This window comes from Gymnodraco acuticeps, unplaced genomic scaffold (assembly GCF_902827175.1).
Source record: "Gymnodraco acuticeps unplaced genomic scaffold, fGymAcu1.1, whole genome shotgun sequence".
Taxonomy (NCBI): Eukaryota; Metazoa; Chordata; class Actinopteri; order Perciformes; family Bathydraconidae; genus Gymnodraco; species Gymnodraco acuticeps.
The window spans coordinates 1,025,581-1,042,103 of record NW_022990235.1 but is presented as its reverse complement, the minus strand read 5'-3'; the positions used below and the strand labels follow the sequence as shown (position 1 = coordinate 1,042,103).

General features: G+C 39.7%; 2 protein-coding genes across 5 annotated transcripts; one reads left to right on the top strand and one right to left on the bottom strand.

The window, feature by feature from the left end:
* The first annotated feature begins 2,114 nt into the window (after positions 1 to 2,114).
* On the top strand, positions 2,115 to 7,764 carry ppcs (phosphopantothenoylcysteine synthetase). 4 transcript variants are annotated; one of them, XM_034219360.1, is made up of 4 exons: positions 2,115 to 2,194; positions 5,270 to 5,801; positions 5,883 to 5,986; positions 6,462 to 7,764. In XM_034219360.1, exons 2-4 carry the CDS (start codon positions 5,273 to 5,275, stop codon positions 6,786 to 6,788), a joined length of 960 nt encoding a protein of 319 aa, XP_034075251.1. In that variant the 5' UTR covers positions 2,115 to 2,194; positions 5,270 to 5,272; the 3' UTR covers positions 6,789 to 7,764. The 4 variants fall into 4 exon arrangements, with proteins under 4 accessions (XP_034075251.1, XP_034075250.1, XP_034075252.1 ...); XM_034219359.1 differs by having other exon boundaries at positions 2,123 to 2,214; XM_034219361.1 differs by having other exon boundaries at positions 2,186 to 2,228.
* utp3 (UTP3 small subunit processome component) lies at positions 7,008 to 15,919 on the bottom strand. Its single transcript, XM_034219343.1, has 16 exons — positions 15,685 to 15,919; positions 15,075 to 15,162; positions 12,114 to 12,170; positions 11,959 to 12,015; positions 11,768 to 11,873; positions 11,608 to 11,676; positions 11,395 to 11,516; positions 11,142 to 11,297; positions 9,789 to 9,860; positions 9,497 to 9,537; positions 9,325 to 9,421; positions 8,681 to 8,815; positions 8,424 to 8,560; positions 8,285 to 8,345; positions 7,444 to 7,551; positions 7,008 to 7,295 (listed from the first exon to the last, which is right to left on the bottom strand). Exons 1-16 carry the CDS (start codon positions 15,699 to 15,701, stop codon positions 7,206 to 7,208), a joined length of 1,413 nt encoding a protein of 470 aa, XP_034075234.1. The 5' UTR covers positions 15,702 to 15,919; the 3' UTR covers positions 7,008 to 7,205.
* Between the last annotated feature and the right edge of the window lie 604 nt (positions 15,920 to 16,523).

The following is a 16,523-nucleotide window of genomic DNA, read 5'->3' as shown; positions in this document are numbered from 1 at the left end:
TGAACCACTGTGGTTTTTCTGATTAAATAAAAGCCATGCTCCACTGGCAGATAAACAGCTTAGAAGGATTTATTTTTAATTTGACCACCTGGCTACCTAAAAGGTGTTCCCTCATTAATCTATTTAATTGATCTGTCATTAGTGAAATCTTAGTTCATTGACCACTAATAAATCTATTAGTAATAACTTACAAACATTTTAATAACGGGAATTATCTTAAAGTTGTACAGATAAGAAAAAACATATACAGAAGCTGATAAAGGATTAAGTATTCTAGTCCATGATCTAAAAAGATCTCTAAACTATGCCATCCACTAAATGCAGTTTGAAAAAATGTCCTAGTTATTTTATTGCCTAAAAACAAAAACAATTAATTAAATAAGTTATATTTCCCTCACCATGTCTAACTCTTTATTGAACAGTGGAAACTGAATTCAAGGTAACTTAATACCTCATTACCGGATTAAAAACATATATTTTTGTCAAGGACATGACCATCTTTAATGGACTCACTGGACAGTGAGGTCTAGTGAGGTCTAGTGAGGTCTAGTGAGGTCTAGTGAGGTCTAGTGAGGTCTAGTGAGGTCTAGTGAGGTCTAGTGAGGTCTAGTGAGGTCTAGTGAGGTCTAGTGAGGTCTAGTGAGGTCTAGTGAGGTCTAGTGAGGTCTAGTGAGGTCTAGTGAGGTCTAGTGAGGTCATGCTAACCTGTCTTCATTTTGTTGTCTTATCTCCTATAATAGAGTTACAGGTTTTATTTTATACGTTCAGTTAAATTATCAATTTGTAATACTAGTAGGATATCTGGTGTATAAAATATGAAGTTAAAGTAAAGTAGCAGGGACAATGGATGTGTTATCTCTATTTATAGCCAATGTATCTTTGTAGTTGAATTTATATTCTACAATCTTATCTTTTCGTATTTTATTGACTTTTGGCCATTTTATATTTTGCCGTGGTGATTTTTTTTATAAAAGTAAACATGCATGTCCACAAATTGAGTGGAATCTAATCCAGTTGGACAAAATCAATCTACGCATTAACGAAAGCAGCCATGCTTAAGTGATGTGATCGACTCTTCAGCAGGGCAACAGCGCCTCCTGTGGGTCATTCAGGGAGCCTACAGCATTTATTTGTTCAAATGAAATTATAAAACACATTTCTTCCTTTTATGTAGCCTCTCTAGTGGGGACATGTTTCATTGTGTAAGGTAACAAGCAGTGGTGGAACAAGTATTCAGATCCATTACTTGAGTAAAAGTACCAATAAATTATTGCCAAAATACTTCATTACAAGTCAAAGTCATGCATTCAAAATCAGTAAAGTATTATCAGCCAAATGTACTTAAAGTATAAAGAGTAAAAGTAATTATTGTGCCAAAATATATATTTCTAGTAACATTTCTAGATAATATTGTTGCATCAAGGAGCATTTTACTGTTGTAGTCAAACAAAGTTCTGGTTTGCTTTTTTCGTAATCATTTGAGTATTTTCCCCTTTACAGTTCCTCATTATTGTACTTAAGTATAGTACTGGTGTAAATGTACTTAGTTACTTCCCACCTCTGGTTACAAGTCATATCCAGAATAAAACTAAATATAGGCCAAAGACATTAAAAAGAAAAAGGCCTAAATTAAAATGCCACATGACTACCAAATAGGCATCTGATTATTTTGTATAAAACAATAGTATGAATCTACAATATTGGACTATTGGCAAGAAGAAAGAAGTCTTACTGCATTTCATTTGTGTATCTGTAATTATAGATGTGAGTCATGAGTGATACTATAGAACTGTTCTAAAAAACTGATTTCCATAATACAAAACTTATCATAAATATAAAACAACCAGATCAGCAGCAACACTTCAAGATGTGTGTTGCCATTATGAAACTCACTGACTCAGAGGGTTAGTCAAGGTGAAAAGATCCGCTTTAAGAGAAATCCCTCTCTGCCCCATGGGAGTCTGTGTGTTGGTGATGTTAATTAATTAAGAGTAACACCTCATTGAAAGTGAGAATAGTAATTGACGCACGAGTCGACACTATTTAACCTGCGTGGGTGCAGTGCAGTTTACGGCCAATGGGGGCGCTGAAGGTTTTCTTCTCTGTTTTATTAAGAGCAACCAAATCAGCTCAGTGGTTTCAGGAAGTGCAGAAGTTGTTGTGAAGCTGACTGATATCAACATCGGAATCGAAAGTAGGGCATTTCGCAGTTTAGTGAGTATATTGTGGTAAAGCAAATGTGTTTTTTATTAAGGCTGTTGTCACGGTGGCAAATTACTGTCTAATAGCAAGCAGCGTGTGTAAAATGACTCACCACCTGTCATATTACTGATCATTTGCCGATACAATTCAGAAAACCTTGAATAGGCTGTGTGTCCTTCAGTGAATCAGCCGCCAGACGGTCAAGGTTCACCTGATAAGTTTACTGACTGTAGCATTTATGCATACTGTGATCAGAGAGGTGGAAGAAATATTCAGGTCCTTTGCTTTAGTAAAATTACTAATACCACTCTCTGAAATTACTCCACAAAAAGTCATGTATTATTCCTGTACACTACTTTACTATTGCACAAGTTTAATAACACAATCCAACTTTTAAAGCATGGTATTTAATTCCTGAATCTGCCAGTGAGACATTAATTTAACAGTAAGTTATGTTCATTCTACCAGTGATTATCTCCCATTTCTGCTTCTTTGTACTTCTACTCCACTACAATTATTTTATTTTTTTTATTTGGCCTTTATTTATACAGGTGTAGATCTCATTGAGACACAAGGTCTCATTTTCAAGAGAGACCTGTCAGTGGTAACACTACCACACAAAGTTACAGACAGACAGGACACTAAACACAGAGGCAACACTAAAATACAACATCGTCAAAAAGTAGTCATTAAAATCCATATACAGCAGTCAGATATAGCAGGTGCAAACACCCACAGATGATTTCTCCAGCTTTTTTAAAATGAGTTTAAAATACGTGATGGGTATCAAAGTGGTCAGCTTAAGTTCCTGCTGAAGTGTGTTCCAGGTCGAGGGGGCAGAGTATGATATGGCTTTTTTCCCAAGCACCGTGCGTACTGAGGGGACGGACAGAGTGATGTAATGTTGAGATCGTAGTCTATAGCTGTACTGTTTGTGTGATATATAAGTGGATATGTAGAGGGGCAGCAGTCCAAGCATAGCGGTATAGATGAGTTTGTACCAGTGCAGTGATCTGCGCATTGATAATGATGTCCAGTTGACTAAAGCGTACAGCGTGCAGTGGTGTGTGAGGGGTTTACAGTTGGTTCTGAACCTCAGAGCCCCATGGTAAACAGCGTCCAGCAGATGAAGGGAGTGAGCTGAGGCGTTCATGTACACAACATCCCCGTAGTCCAAGAGCGGCAAAAATGTGGCAGCTACAAGCCATTTCCTCGCACTTGTGGAGAAGCAGGCCTTATTTCTAAAAAAGAATCCCAGCTTTAATTTCAATTTCCTTAAAAGATTGTCAATGTGTGGTTTGAAGCAGAGATTTTCATCTATAGTGATGCCTAAGTATCTGTAGGTGTTAACAGCTTCAATGGGGTTATGCTGTGCAGACATGATGCAGGGAAGAACAGTTGGTAACTTTTTCTTATTGGAAAACAGCATGACTTTTGTCTTATCTGAATTTAACACCAACCTAAGGTGGAACAGATGTGACTGAAAAGTGTCAAAAGCAGACTGCAGACGTTCAAATGCAAGGGCAACAGTGCTAGCACAACAGTACACAACAGTATCATCTGCATATAGATGTACAGAGGCATCAATACTTTGACCCACATCATTTATATAAATAGTAAGAAAGGGTCGGTCCCAAGACCGAACCTTGAGGAACGCCTCTGGGCACATTAAGAAAGCTTGAGGAGAGACCGCTGAATTTTACACATTGCTTGCGATTTGAAAGATAGTTTGCAAACCAACCAACAGCTTGGTCAGACAGGCCTATATGGGATAACTTCTGGCATAGAATGCCATGGTCCACAGTATCAAATGCCTTGGATAAGTCTATAAAAAGGGCAGCACAGTAGCTCTTTGCGTCCAAGCCTTCAACAATGTCATTCACTACTTTAAAGCAGCCGTTACTGTACTGTGCTGCTTCCTAAAGCCTGACTGGTGAGGAGATAGAATGTTGTTCAAGCTTAAATATTCTTTGATTTGATCATTCACCAGCCTTTCAAGTTCTTTAGCTAAAATAGAGAGCTTGGAAATTGGTCTGTAATTATTCATCACCATGGGATCACCACCTTTCAATAAGGGGAGAACATTTGCAGTTTTCCAAACATCTGGAATGACATTGCTTGTTATAGAAAGATTAAAAACATGACAAAGTGGTTTGGCTATAATATCTGCAGCTAGCCGTAAGAAATAAGGGGGGAGATCGTCCGGACCTGCTGATTTGTTGGCGTCTAGGCCCTTTAGAGCCTTACAAACCTCCCCAACATTGAAGGGGTTGAAGGAGAAAGTGTGGCTACTAGTGGCATGACTGGTGGGGATGGAGGGAGATGATTTACCAAAAGATAAGAGGTCAATTGTGTACTTTTACTCCAATACAAGTATTTAATACCTTTTAGTTACTTTGCAGATTTTGATTATTGATTTAAAACATAATCAACGATTAAATAAGACTTTAGTTACACCTGGAGTAAATTCACAAACTATAAAATAATACAAAGTAGTTCCACCTTTACTAGCTTTGATAACAATGTAATGCATCAGTAATTATAATTAATATTCAGTATATTCTGATGCTAATACTTTTGTTCTTTTACTTTAACAGGCAGGCAAAATGGATGTTAATATCCAAAAGTTCCCCATTAAACACAGACCTAACATAAACCTTCCTGACTGATCACAACTCTATTCTTTACATTACATGTCATTTGTTAGACGCCTTTATCCAAAGTGACTTACATACATTCACTACTGTGGACAATCCCCACAGGAGTAATATGGGGTGACGGGTCTTGCCCAGGGACACAACGACATGCTGACTGCAGTGGGACTCGAACATGCTATCCCCTGTTTCGAAGTCCAGCACACTATCCACTGAGCCACAGCCTCCCATCCTCTTATTCTAAATCCTCTTTCCTGATGATCGATGAAGATCCTTTTATTTTGTCAGTTCAAGTCTGATTTCTTTTTGCATCACAGCAGCTCCATTTTTAACATCAACGACAAACCTTGAGACAAGAAACAATGGAATAACATTCAACATTAAAATCCCTATGATGCCCTCTCTCTCATCAGGTGATGGCTAATCCCAGAGTATCTTCCATCGATGGGAAGTTGGCAGAAGAATTTGCCGTCCCCTGCCATGTTGATGAGGTTAAAGAGAAGATGGCTGCTTTCGCCAGTCTACACGCTGCAGCGGGTCGCAGAGTGGTTCTCATCACATCAGGAGGAACCAAAGTTCCCCTAGAGTCCCGCACCGTCCGCTTCCTAGATAACTTCAGCAGTGGCAGGCGAGGAGCCTCTTCAGCGGAGTATTTCATGGACTCAGGCTACGCAGTCATCTTCCTGCACAGGCATCGCTCCCTCTACCCCTACACACGGGTGTTCTCTACCATTAACATGCTGGATGCCCTGATGTTCAGAGGGGAAGAAGAAGCTTCCTCTGGTGAAGTGGTGGTTAACCAGCAGGTGCTTCCCAACATTGCCAAAGCACTGAAGAGATACCAGGAAGTGAAAGAAGGCAACCTCCTTCTGCCAATCGAGTTCAGCACTCTATCAGAGTATCTGCATCTTCTTAAAGCAGCAGCACAGGCACTCAGCGCTATAGGTACAGATTAACAACTTACTACAGGTTGAATGTGTGGCTTTTGTCAAGCGTATTGCTCATAACTTCCTATTCTGCACATAGGACCAATGGCCATGTTTTACTTGGCTGCAGCTGTGTCAGATTTCTATATCCCAGCATCTGAGATGCCCGAACACAAAATCCAGTCTTCCAATGGACCTCTTCAAGTAGGTGAAAAAACATTCAAAACTTTGTTTCCAGCCTTGCAAGAATCACGACTCAAGGGGTGACAATGTCCGTCTGTAAATTAAGCTCCAATCCTCTCTGTGGCTAAGCACAGCCTAAAAGAGCTGCTAGCATGGTTGTCCTGTGACATTCTTTAAGAATAACCCCCCAAAATAAGTCTCTGAAGTAAATAGAATGGCATGTATCAACAGAAAATCTTGCATTGTTGTGGATGTGTTTTAAAATAGTATGTTTGTAAAGTTGTGTGCATATGACTAGATCAATGATTTGGATGCAAGACTTGAGTTTGTTAACAGATGTTTTTATATAGTTTTGCTGTTGCTAAAAACATCCTGGTTCATCCACACTTTTTTTTTTTAAATCAAGAATACAAGATAGCACAAGGTTACCTTTGTGTGTGAAGTATTCCTTTACCTGGTTGTTAATGGCAATATACTTTTTCTTTCTCCCCTTCAGCTCAGTTTGAACATGGTACCTAAGATACTGTCCCCGCTAGTGAAAGACTGGGCCCCTCAGGCTTTTGTCATTTCTTTTAAGCTGGAGACAGATGCATCCATCCTGCTGGACAAGGCTCGCCGGGCTCTGGACACCTACAGGCATCAGGCGGTGGTGGCCAACGTGCTGGACTCCAGACGGGGCTATGTGGTGGTGGTGACCCCCGAGACCCAGGCTGAGCTGATCATCTCAGAGGAAGATGCCAAGAATGAGGTGGAGATAGAGGAGAGGATAGTGAGCAACCTGACGTCAGCTCACGACAAGTTCATAACTCAACAAGGGGGCTGACAGAAATCATCCATACTGCACGCCTGAGTCATGAGTTGTTGTCTGTGCGCTCACTCGTTCCTGAGCTCGGCTTGAATAAATACTTTAATCATATTGATAATATAACCTTGGTAATAACTTTAAACACATCCTGCCTTCCCATGACCTTTCTAATGTACTCTAAAAAACATCATCCAAGCTTTGATTACTGTTTCTGTACAATGACAAAATACAAGTTAATGAAAGTTTATTAAATGTTTATTCACATTGTGCAATGAACTAGAAACAAAGTAATGTTATTGCCTTTTCTACACAAGGGACTGACGGTTGAATAATTCAGTGACATGCTTTACTACAAATCTATAATAAAAATCAACAAGTTTAATCCATTGGTATTTTTTTCAACCCCCTGGCTCCACGTATTGGACTCTTGTTTGGTTACTTAAGTTTGACGCTCTTCTTGACGCCAGCACGAATACCAGAGCGCTCTCCACTGTATCTCGTCTCCTCCCGACGAACCTCTCGGACCTGGGGAAATTGAACGACCTTGTCAACTGCTGAACTTGTTTTTCAACATAAACTGGATTCAAACTGATGAGCCTGCAGTCCTCAGAAGCTTCATGATGCACTGAAACAGTGTAATACAAATGTTCTCATCAATGTATGGAATACAAACCTGGCCCTTTCTGCGGATCTTGGCCCGTCTGAACTTCTCTCTGTGCTTGACTCTGGGATTACGGTCAATCTTCTTCCTCTTTGGTGTGAGCCCCTTGTTCTTCGACATCTGTGAAATTGGAAGAGTTACATAATTAGAATAACTGAACAGAAATGACAGTTTAAAGTGGCAACAGACAACTTCTCCCCCGTAAAACTTCAAAAAGGGTACTATTGTTGCGCCACTGTCGCAAAGACAACCAAAATCCCTTTCCACTCAAACACACTGCGTTCAGTTGTTCACAACTTTGTGCTGTAAATAAAGCTTTCCCAGGAGATTGTACCTGGTGTCACTGTTTTATAGCTTTCAATTATGCAATCTAATTTCATAATGATAAGTTCAAGTAACTCAAAATGAAATGCATTAAGTGATCACGGAGTAAGGGGCACCAAATATTAAAAAAAACGTTTTATAAGCAACTCTGATGTACTTGTACCAAAGATCTATAAAAACACACATTTTACCCTCTTTAGTTTTTCTTCAAAAACTGAGAATGAAATTGTCTACATAGAGACAAGACATGCACTGCCGTAGCAGTAAAACTACATACGATTTATTTGATGTAAACATGTAAAAAAATGTATTCAGCTTTGTTATTCAAGCATTAAAAAAAGTCCAACTTCCAGGAGTATAACTTGCATTTATGTCTAAGTAACTGTCAGGATCCATTTGCCTACTCGGAAATGACCACCTGCTCTGAAGGTGTTCTGATAGTTCTGTTATATTATTACTATGAACTTCCAGGTGAGAGTGTCTGACTAGCTATTAATACTTCAGAGTGCTAGTGGTCGTAACACTGTACCTGGTAAGTAATGCCTCTCTTAGCATCTGGATCTTCCTCCATATATTTCTTCTCCTCCAACCTGCAACAAATTCACATTGATCAGATACAGAGTTGATCTTGTCCAAACAGCCATTTTAAAGACTCAAATCAAACTTACTCTTCTGTTTCTGGTTCTTCGACCTTTCTCTTCAATTTCAAACGCTCCTCCGCATCTCTGTAGAAACGCAGAGCCGCTTCCTCGTCCATATCAGAGTCAGAGTCATCCTCCACCCCAGGCATAGGCTCTTCAGAATCCTGCAAACAACGTGTTCTCAATACCATTCAATAGTCATACAAAACATCAGCAGTGGATCTACATCGAGGATGCCCTTCAGTTTATGCAATAGTGTTACAAAACGAACACAAAAATCTCACCATTCCCTTCTTATTGGAGACTTTGGCCTTCTTGCCCTGTGCAGGTTTGCTGGATTTATCTTTCTCCTCCCCAGCTAGCAGCTTGCGAAACTGCGGTGCAAGCCGAGCATCCACTGAACTGAGTTCATTGATGAGCTGCAGGAAGGTATTCAAGCGTTATACACAGGGTTCTAATAGTCATTTCTGGCATTTTCAAACGACAGTAGCATCAAAACATGAATGACACACTAAAGGAAGCTGCTCTAGATAGATCGGTCGGTAGATAGGTAGGTAGGTCAGTAGGTAGGTCAGTAGGTAGGTAGATACTTTATTGATCCCAATTTGGGAAATGTTTGCATTGCAGCAGCATAAAAACACAAGGAAATGTACATAAGAGAAACTAAGACAGTCCAATATATTTCAGAAATAGAAATAAAATAGCATTAAAAAGTTAAAAGATAAAAAAAGATATACACGTGGAAAATATACAAAAATACATGTGAAAATACAAAATTCCAATAACAAATATAATGTAAATATAATGCTCTATAAAGTAAAAGAGAACATGTACAGTTTCCTTGACATATAGAATGAAAACACAATCGCTAATACTACTTTAATAATGCTATGTTCCCCTGGCAACAGGTGTCACTGTGTGCACTCACATTTCTGAAGATGAGCAGTCTTTCAATCACAGGATGGTTATGAGCAGGGATTCGCTTTGCTTTCAGCACCATGTAGAAACTGATGTTCGTGCAGTAACTGCAGCAGGAAAGAATAATTAGCCACTAATTAAAAAACTTTGACATTATCTAACAACAAGCAATAATAACTAACTTGAGATACAGCTGCTGTTTTGTCTTGAGGTAGTCAGCACCCTTTGGAAAAAAGCACAACAATTGGTTAGGAATTGATTGCCTGAGCTACATGACAGTATTATTATGTAGTTTGGTACTTCTGAATACATATGGACATTAGAAGCTTACAAAACAGACACCAATCATCATAAAATATAACAGTAGCCATCCCATCTAATGATCAATCCAGTTACAGCTATTTAAAGAACCTAATCAGAGCAACGGTTGATTTCAATGTGGATTCTCATACAGCCAAATGTTAATGTGCTCACCTTTCCTGGGGGGATCTTTCCATCCTTGACCATCTGTACAAGAGGCTGCAGCTCGTCTTTCAGCTCATTTAGCTGCACACATACAAAATACTTCACATCAATAACATGTTGGATTGTGGTAACTATGCAAGTATCTTTTGGCTTATTAAAGCTCAGGTTTTTGTTGGGAAAATAATGAATGTACTCTTTGAATATTAGAGTAGCACATGATAACAAAGGCCCTATGTAGCTATGTACGTAACAGGATGTATGATTACATAGATGACGCTCATGAGACACTGTTTTACATACGATAGCTATGTTCCTACGATTAACATGATGACACAGCCCCTAGGGAGATAGGCATATGACTCATGTGTATTGCTTACTGAGGCCTTAGATAAATCAGAACTAATGCCAGAATACTGCTTTGAACCGGTATTCTGCATCTTGTGACTAATGGCGAATTTCCACTACAGCGCGGAGCGCGGTTTAAGCGTGCCGTGCCTGGCTCGTTTTTGGTTGCGTTCCGGCTAGCGGGTACTTTTTCAGAGTTTTTCTGGCTCTCCAAAATCGAGGTTCTTTCCGGGCCAACAACCGGGCTGAGTATGCTAAACTAGTGAGAGAATTGCTGGCAACAACAACAAAATGAACATATTTGACCGTGATTTAATTGTAATACACGTTTCAAAATGATGCCGAAGTAACAACATACTGATACCGGTTAGTAAAAACCATGAATTAAAGCTTTGACAAGTCTGCAGACAGACGGCAGGCGAAAAACCTTTTAAAATGCGTGTTTTCTGAATGAAGATCGGCTAACGCAGTATATGCTCCGACCGTCCACACTCACGACAACGGCTTATACAGACATAAATAAACCAGCGACTGTATTCTCCATGACACAGACAGTCTGTGGTTTGTACTTGTTTAACTTTTGTCTAGTTTCTGAACAGATATGAGGAGCTGTGAGCTTGAGTGCTAACAGCTAACGGCTGATGTTGGTTTTGTGTTTCGCGTGGAAGATGACGTCACGGCTCCGCCTACACTGCGTTACTATAGTTACTACCCCAGTTCCTAAACTGTAATGGAAACGCAGCATAAAGTGAGCCTGGCCTACCAAGGCCTAACTATACCGTACTAAGCCGTGCGAGGCCCTGCAGTGGAAATACGCCATAACACTCTCTTGTATATAAGCACGTCAAGGACACTGTTTGGGGAACTATTTTGTCCCATGCAGCTTTGTGATCACTACTTCCTTTTTTGCAGGATAATAAATACATGTGTCTTGATATTGAAGATCAAGCCGGTGACGAGTGATATTTCTCTAACAGTTTTTAACACATTGGTTTTGGTTGAATGCCTGTGTTTTACCTTTGCTTTGAAATCCTGAATAAGTTCAAGCAGCTCTGGTGACTCCTTTTTCAAAAGTTTCATTTTCTCTTTCTGGGACATTTGCTTCAGATCTTTGACAATCCTTTCTTGTTTTCCCGCAGTCTTGTCATCATCCTTCTCCTCCACAGCAAATTCCTTCATTTAGACAAATCAAACAATCACAATTAAAAACATTTTCTATCATTACATTTTCATTTACCAAAATGGTGTACCAAAGAGAATAACAAAATACCTGGAAGAAGTTTAAATCATAATCCTCCTCGCTCAGATTTGCAGCTAAACGTTTTTGGATATTTTTAGCTTCTTCTTCTTCCTCTTTTTCCTCAGCTTCCAGCTCATCCTGCTTTTTACCCTCTGTAATAACACAAATACATTTCTTTCAATATTAGCCATTTAGAAAACCAGAATTACCCGGATAATATTGGTGGGGATAAAAGATGCTTACTGGTGGCCCCATAGTCAGAGTCATAGAACATCTTCTTCTTGGTGCCCCATGCCATTTCATTAGGAAGATCTGAGGAAGACAGCAAGGTTACAGTTAAATATGCTTGTTTATATACAGTAAGGCAAAACCCTTCGCAAAAAAAGATAGATTGTATGTTTACCGTCTTCTTTTTTCTCCTCTAGATCACTTTCCATATCTGTCCCCTCCTCTTCCTCTTCTCCCTCCTCATCATCTGACTCTGAATCATCCAGAGCCATCACTTCCTCCTGTGAAATTCAGATGAGCTTGAATTGGTTCTTGATTTACATTTATTTAATGAATATAAATCCCAGCAAACACATAAGTCACTACCTCCTCATCAATTTCCTCCTGGTCGCTCTCCATTTGAACACCGCTGGCCAGAAGTTTCTGTGACAAAGAAAAAACGCAGCAAAACAAATATATATAAGAGAACGTAAACACAGCAACATCCACATACTGAAGAACTACTAATGAGGAGGACTTACTGCAATCTTGTCATCATGAAACTCATCAATTTTGTCCTTTGCGTACTGTGAGGATTTCTGAAAGGAAGAGGGAAGACATTCAAATATGACGTTAAAATAATCTACAACACCAAAACAGAGTTGATGTAGGAAAGTTTGTTGATGGTTAAGAGAAGGGATGGGTACCGAGCCCCGGTATTAAAGGGACCTCGGGGCTGAATTATTAAAGACCGTGGTACCGTTAAGCTCCGACGTTATCGGTCTTTTTATAGGTACTGGAGACATGTAAAAAATATATGTCATATGTATTGTGCTACACAAACATTATATTGCAGTTTTAGTGTCGCCAACTCTGTTTCTAATACGCAAAAAGACTGTCAAATGTGCCTATGATTATTTTTAGTATTTTCGATCTTTCCAATACAGACGAGATCTTTCTCTCCCGTCTGTGTGCGAGGGGGCGGGGCAGCTTACACACACGTGGCTGCTACATGCAGCAACACACACACACGGCGGAGACGGCGGAGAAAGCGCTCCAAGGTGTGGTTAAACTTTACCCGTCTCGATGTGGACAATGCTCGTTGCCAATAGTGCAATAAGAGTTTAGCATGTAAGGGCGGTAACACGAGCAATTTCTCTAAACATTTAGCAAAAGTGCCCCACATTCAGACGGAGGAATGCACCGGGTTCGACTGTCTTTCTCATAGCTCTGTAGCCCCATCCACGAGTAACGTCAGGTGTTATGTATGCTAGCAGCAACACACGGAGTTAACTCAATTATACAAACATGGGTTAATGATTAGAGGTAACTGAGTTATTTTGTTTGTTAAAGTTTCAGCTATTCTGTTTACAATTCTGTCATCAGATTATTTAATACGATTTGTTAAAACATTGTTGTTTCTTTTGATGTGAAATATTATGTATTTAATTTAAATAAAAAACAATGTTAGTTTTGTTCACAATTTGTTTAGTTTACCTTATTTCTTTCTCCAAAAGTACAGTTAAAAGACCGGATCGATAAAAGTAGTAGTACCTTTAAAACCTTAACGATACCCATCCCTAGTTAAGAGTCACGTGATTGATGTACGAGATATATATCACCAGTGTCTGGTTATTACAAGAAGATAACAGTATTATAGAAACATTTTCAAAATGTTGTCAGTTTGCCTCTATTGCAAACATTTATATTATTTGAAATCTAGCCACATCTAGTTTATATTTAATACTGTAGATCAATACCAACAGTCAAAAACTGAGAGACAGCAAGCGCATTTCGTGGCATCTGCAGGCAGTGGCAAGTCCTTCCGGCATATGCCACAGAGGCCGCTACTCTGTGGTAGCTGTGGCAAGTACTTCCGGCAGATGCCACAACTTGCCGAGGCATCTGCCGCTGCTCAACGGGAGTTGCCACAAGATGCCACAGTAAGAGAACGTTTACGGTAGCTGCCACTCGCCTTCCGTGACAAATGCTGCTATTTAAACCCGTATTTATCGTGTAAAATGTCGCTGTTTTGGCATGACTTTATCGAACTGATCTGTACACAGGACTGATGATCTGTACACAGGACTGATGGTCCGATCTCTATTTTTTTAAACATTATAATTTCTATTCAATTTTACTTGGAGCATGGTTTGCTAAAATAAACAAACGTGCTATATTTATGATGAAATATTGGCGAGTGAGGGTTGCAACGCCCTTGGCAATTTTCGCTTCTTGAGGGGAGTTTCCACTGCTTGCTATACGATAAACCAGGTGTATGACTAGTAAAGACAAATAATTAACAAATACATATCTGTATTGACACAGCAACGTGTACACTGGTGTTATTAGACTTGGGTACAGACTTAGGGCAGCTGTAACTGATTGCAGTTGCCACTGCTAGTGAGATGCTAAGGTTTACTTTATAAATTAGGCAAAGGACTTACATTTGCCCCATGCCTTCAGCAGCAGCAGGCCATTCACTTTGATTTGATCCAGTTATGAAATGTCATTTTGACAGTAAAGAAATGCTACATAAACGTTATCTTGCACGTTTTATCGAACCATCTCCGTTTTTAACTTTCAATATATTTAAAAAGAGATCTCACTCTCATCTGCGTGCGGGGGCGGGGCCTCACAGACATGCTGCTGCGCTGTGCACACAGTTCTGCCGGTAATGAATATTAGGATACATTTTATGAGGAAACTTATTGTAAGTCGCTTTGGATAAAAGCGTCAGCTAAATGCAATGTAATGAAACTTTTCCACCAATAATTCCAATAAGTATTCCAAAATGTATTCACTTCAGGTTTACGAAAGTAACTGTATTCGGATTAGTTGTTTTTCAAATATAACGCGAGCTGAATACAGTTAGGCTACTTGGTTTTTGTATTCTGATTATGTAACGCCGTTACATGTATTCAGTTACAACCCAACCCTGTGCACAGATCATCAGTCCTGTGTACAGATCAGTTCGATAAAGTCATGCCAAAACAGCGACATTTTACACGATAAATACATGTTTAAATAGCAGCATTTGCCACGGAAGGCGAGTGGCAGCTACCGTAAACGTTCTCTTACTCTGGCATCTTGTGGCAACTCCCGTTGAGCAGCGGCAGATGCCTCGGCAAGTTGTGGCATCTGTGGCATATGCCGGAAGTACTTGCCACAGCTACCACAGAGTAGCGGCCTCTGTGGCATATGCCGGAAGTACTTGCCACAGCTACCACAGAGTAGTGGCATATGCCGGAAGGACTTGCCACTGCCTGCAGATGCCACGAAATGAGCCAGGCCCTACTGCAAAAACTTTTCTGAAACTCAAGTGACTAACAAAATATCACCTATCATTATTAATCATTAACCAACAGATGTAGGTACATTTCTCTCAGTATGTTAAACCCTACATTTTGTATGTCATGCATCTCTGTCTTACTGTGATGACAACAACAACAACAACAACAACAACAACAGTGCAGTCAGCAGGGACAGATCTGCTGCTCTACCTTGTCAGGGACAGGCATCTTCTTGTATCCCTCAGGGTCATCTTCATCATATTGCACTGGCTTCTTTTGCCTTGGGGCCTTTATAGTTCTGAATGGTAAAAGAAAGGAGACCGACATTAAATAATAAAATAATTACACTTATATAACAATACAACACACAGTATCGAAGGATTTCCCTCTCATATAATAACATAACTAATTAAAACACATGCATACAACATTCAAGTTTACAGATACCTAAATACATTCATACTTAGACAAGAATGAAAGCACAATACCTAAATAAACTGAACTAAAAGCAAACATACATGGTTAATAAAAAGGGCAAAACTGTAGAAAATTGGGATACGTTTTCAAGGAATTTGGAAAATGTTTAGCGTTATAATAATGGAATAACTTAGTGTTTACTGTAAGTCCAGTTGGAAAAGGAAAAAACGTAAACTTTTTAGACAAAAATCGATTACAAGGTGTCAAAGCATATCATAAACATAGACTGTATCAGAACACCTCTGCCTAACTATGAGGCTAAATGCAGCTTTAGCAGCATAACAATCACATAGCAACATAAAAACATGCAGACTCTGGTTTAGCTAACTTTGGCCGAACTCACCTTTTTTCTCGAACCATGATGCACTGTTAGCTGCACGTTAGCAGACAAACAGGACGTTACAGTGGAAAAGAAGCAATGCTTTTAAACACCAGTGCTGACAACTGGAGATAAAACAAAAGAGAACTGTATTAAATATCCAGTTGTATAGCGTTGAATCGACACACTTCCACTGTCGTTGCCATGTGCTTCCGTGATTTCTTCTTCTACTTTACTTTAGATGACGGTCTCCACAGCGACGTGAAGGCTGCACACCGCCCTCTGCTGTGAGGGAGGGCTACATACATCTATTTGATTTAGTGTTTGAGTTTTGAGTGACTTGTTTACGGGTTTGAATCAAATACATTGAGTCTACACCATTGTAACCCAGGGTCAGCGTCATGGGGGGTCATTCGCGGGCCATGCCCCCCCAAATGAGTCACTGTGCCCCCCCAACGCAGGGTGGGCAAGCCTTGCCACTTTGCCGTTTTTTTTCTTTTTTTAATCATATAGGCTAAGTGAAAACGTTTCCACTAAAGGTTTTTTGTGTGAAATACATCAGAAATAAATAATACAAATATAAAACACAGCCTGAGGTGTGCTCACTGCTGCTCTCTGATTGGTGTGTTGCTTGACCAATGACCCCCGACCTTTTTTTTGTTATCATTACGTGGCTGAGTGTTTAGATGAAAGCCCAGTGGCAATCTGTCCATCTGTTACACTGATTATACAGTAAAGCCATCGAAAATAATATGATATACAGTACAGTACAAGTACATGGGTTTCATTCAAGCTCTGTGTGTGTGTGGCACGAGCGCATTTTGTGAGTGCGCGAGCGGTAACGTGGAATGTTGTTAGCATTT

Bases quoted from the DNA above. Each gene is read 5' to 3' on its own strand.
- utp3 (XM_034219343.1), bottom strand. The intron at 9,538-9,788 runs GTGAGCACATTA...TTTTTTCCAAAG, and splicing joins GAAAGATCCCCCCAGGAAAG to GGTGCTGACTACCTCAAGAC. The intron at 8,816-9,324 runs GTGAGTGCACAC...ACCTTCCTGCAG, and splicing joins GACTGCTCATCTTCAGAAAT to CTCATCAATGAACTCAGTTC.
- ppcs (XM_034219360.1), top strand. From the start codon at position 5,273: ATGGCTAATCCCAGAGTATCTTCCATCGATGGGAAGTTGGCAGAAGAA. The intron at 5,802-5,882 runs GTACAGATTAAC...TTCTGCACATAG, and splicing joins ACAGGCACTCAGCGCTATAG to GACCAATGGCCATGTTTTAC. The intron at 5,987-6,461 runs GTAGGTGAAAAA...TCTCCCCTTCAG, and splicing joins CTTCCAATGGACCTCTTCAA to CTCAGTTTGAACATGGTACC.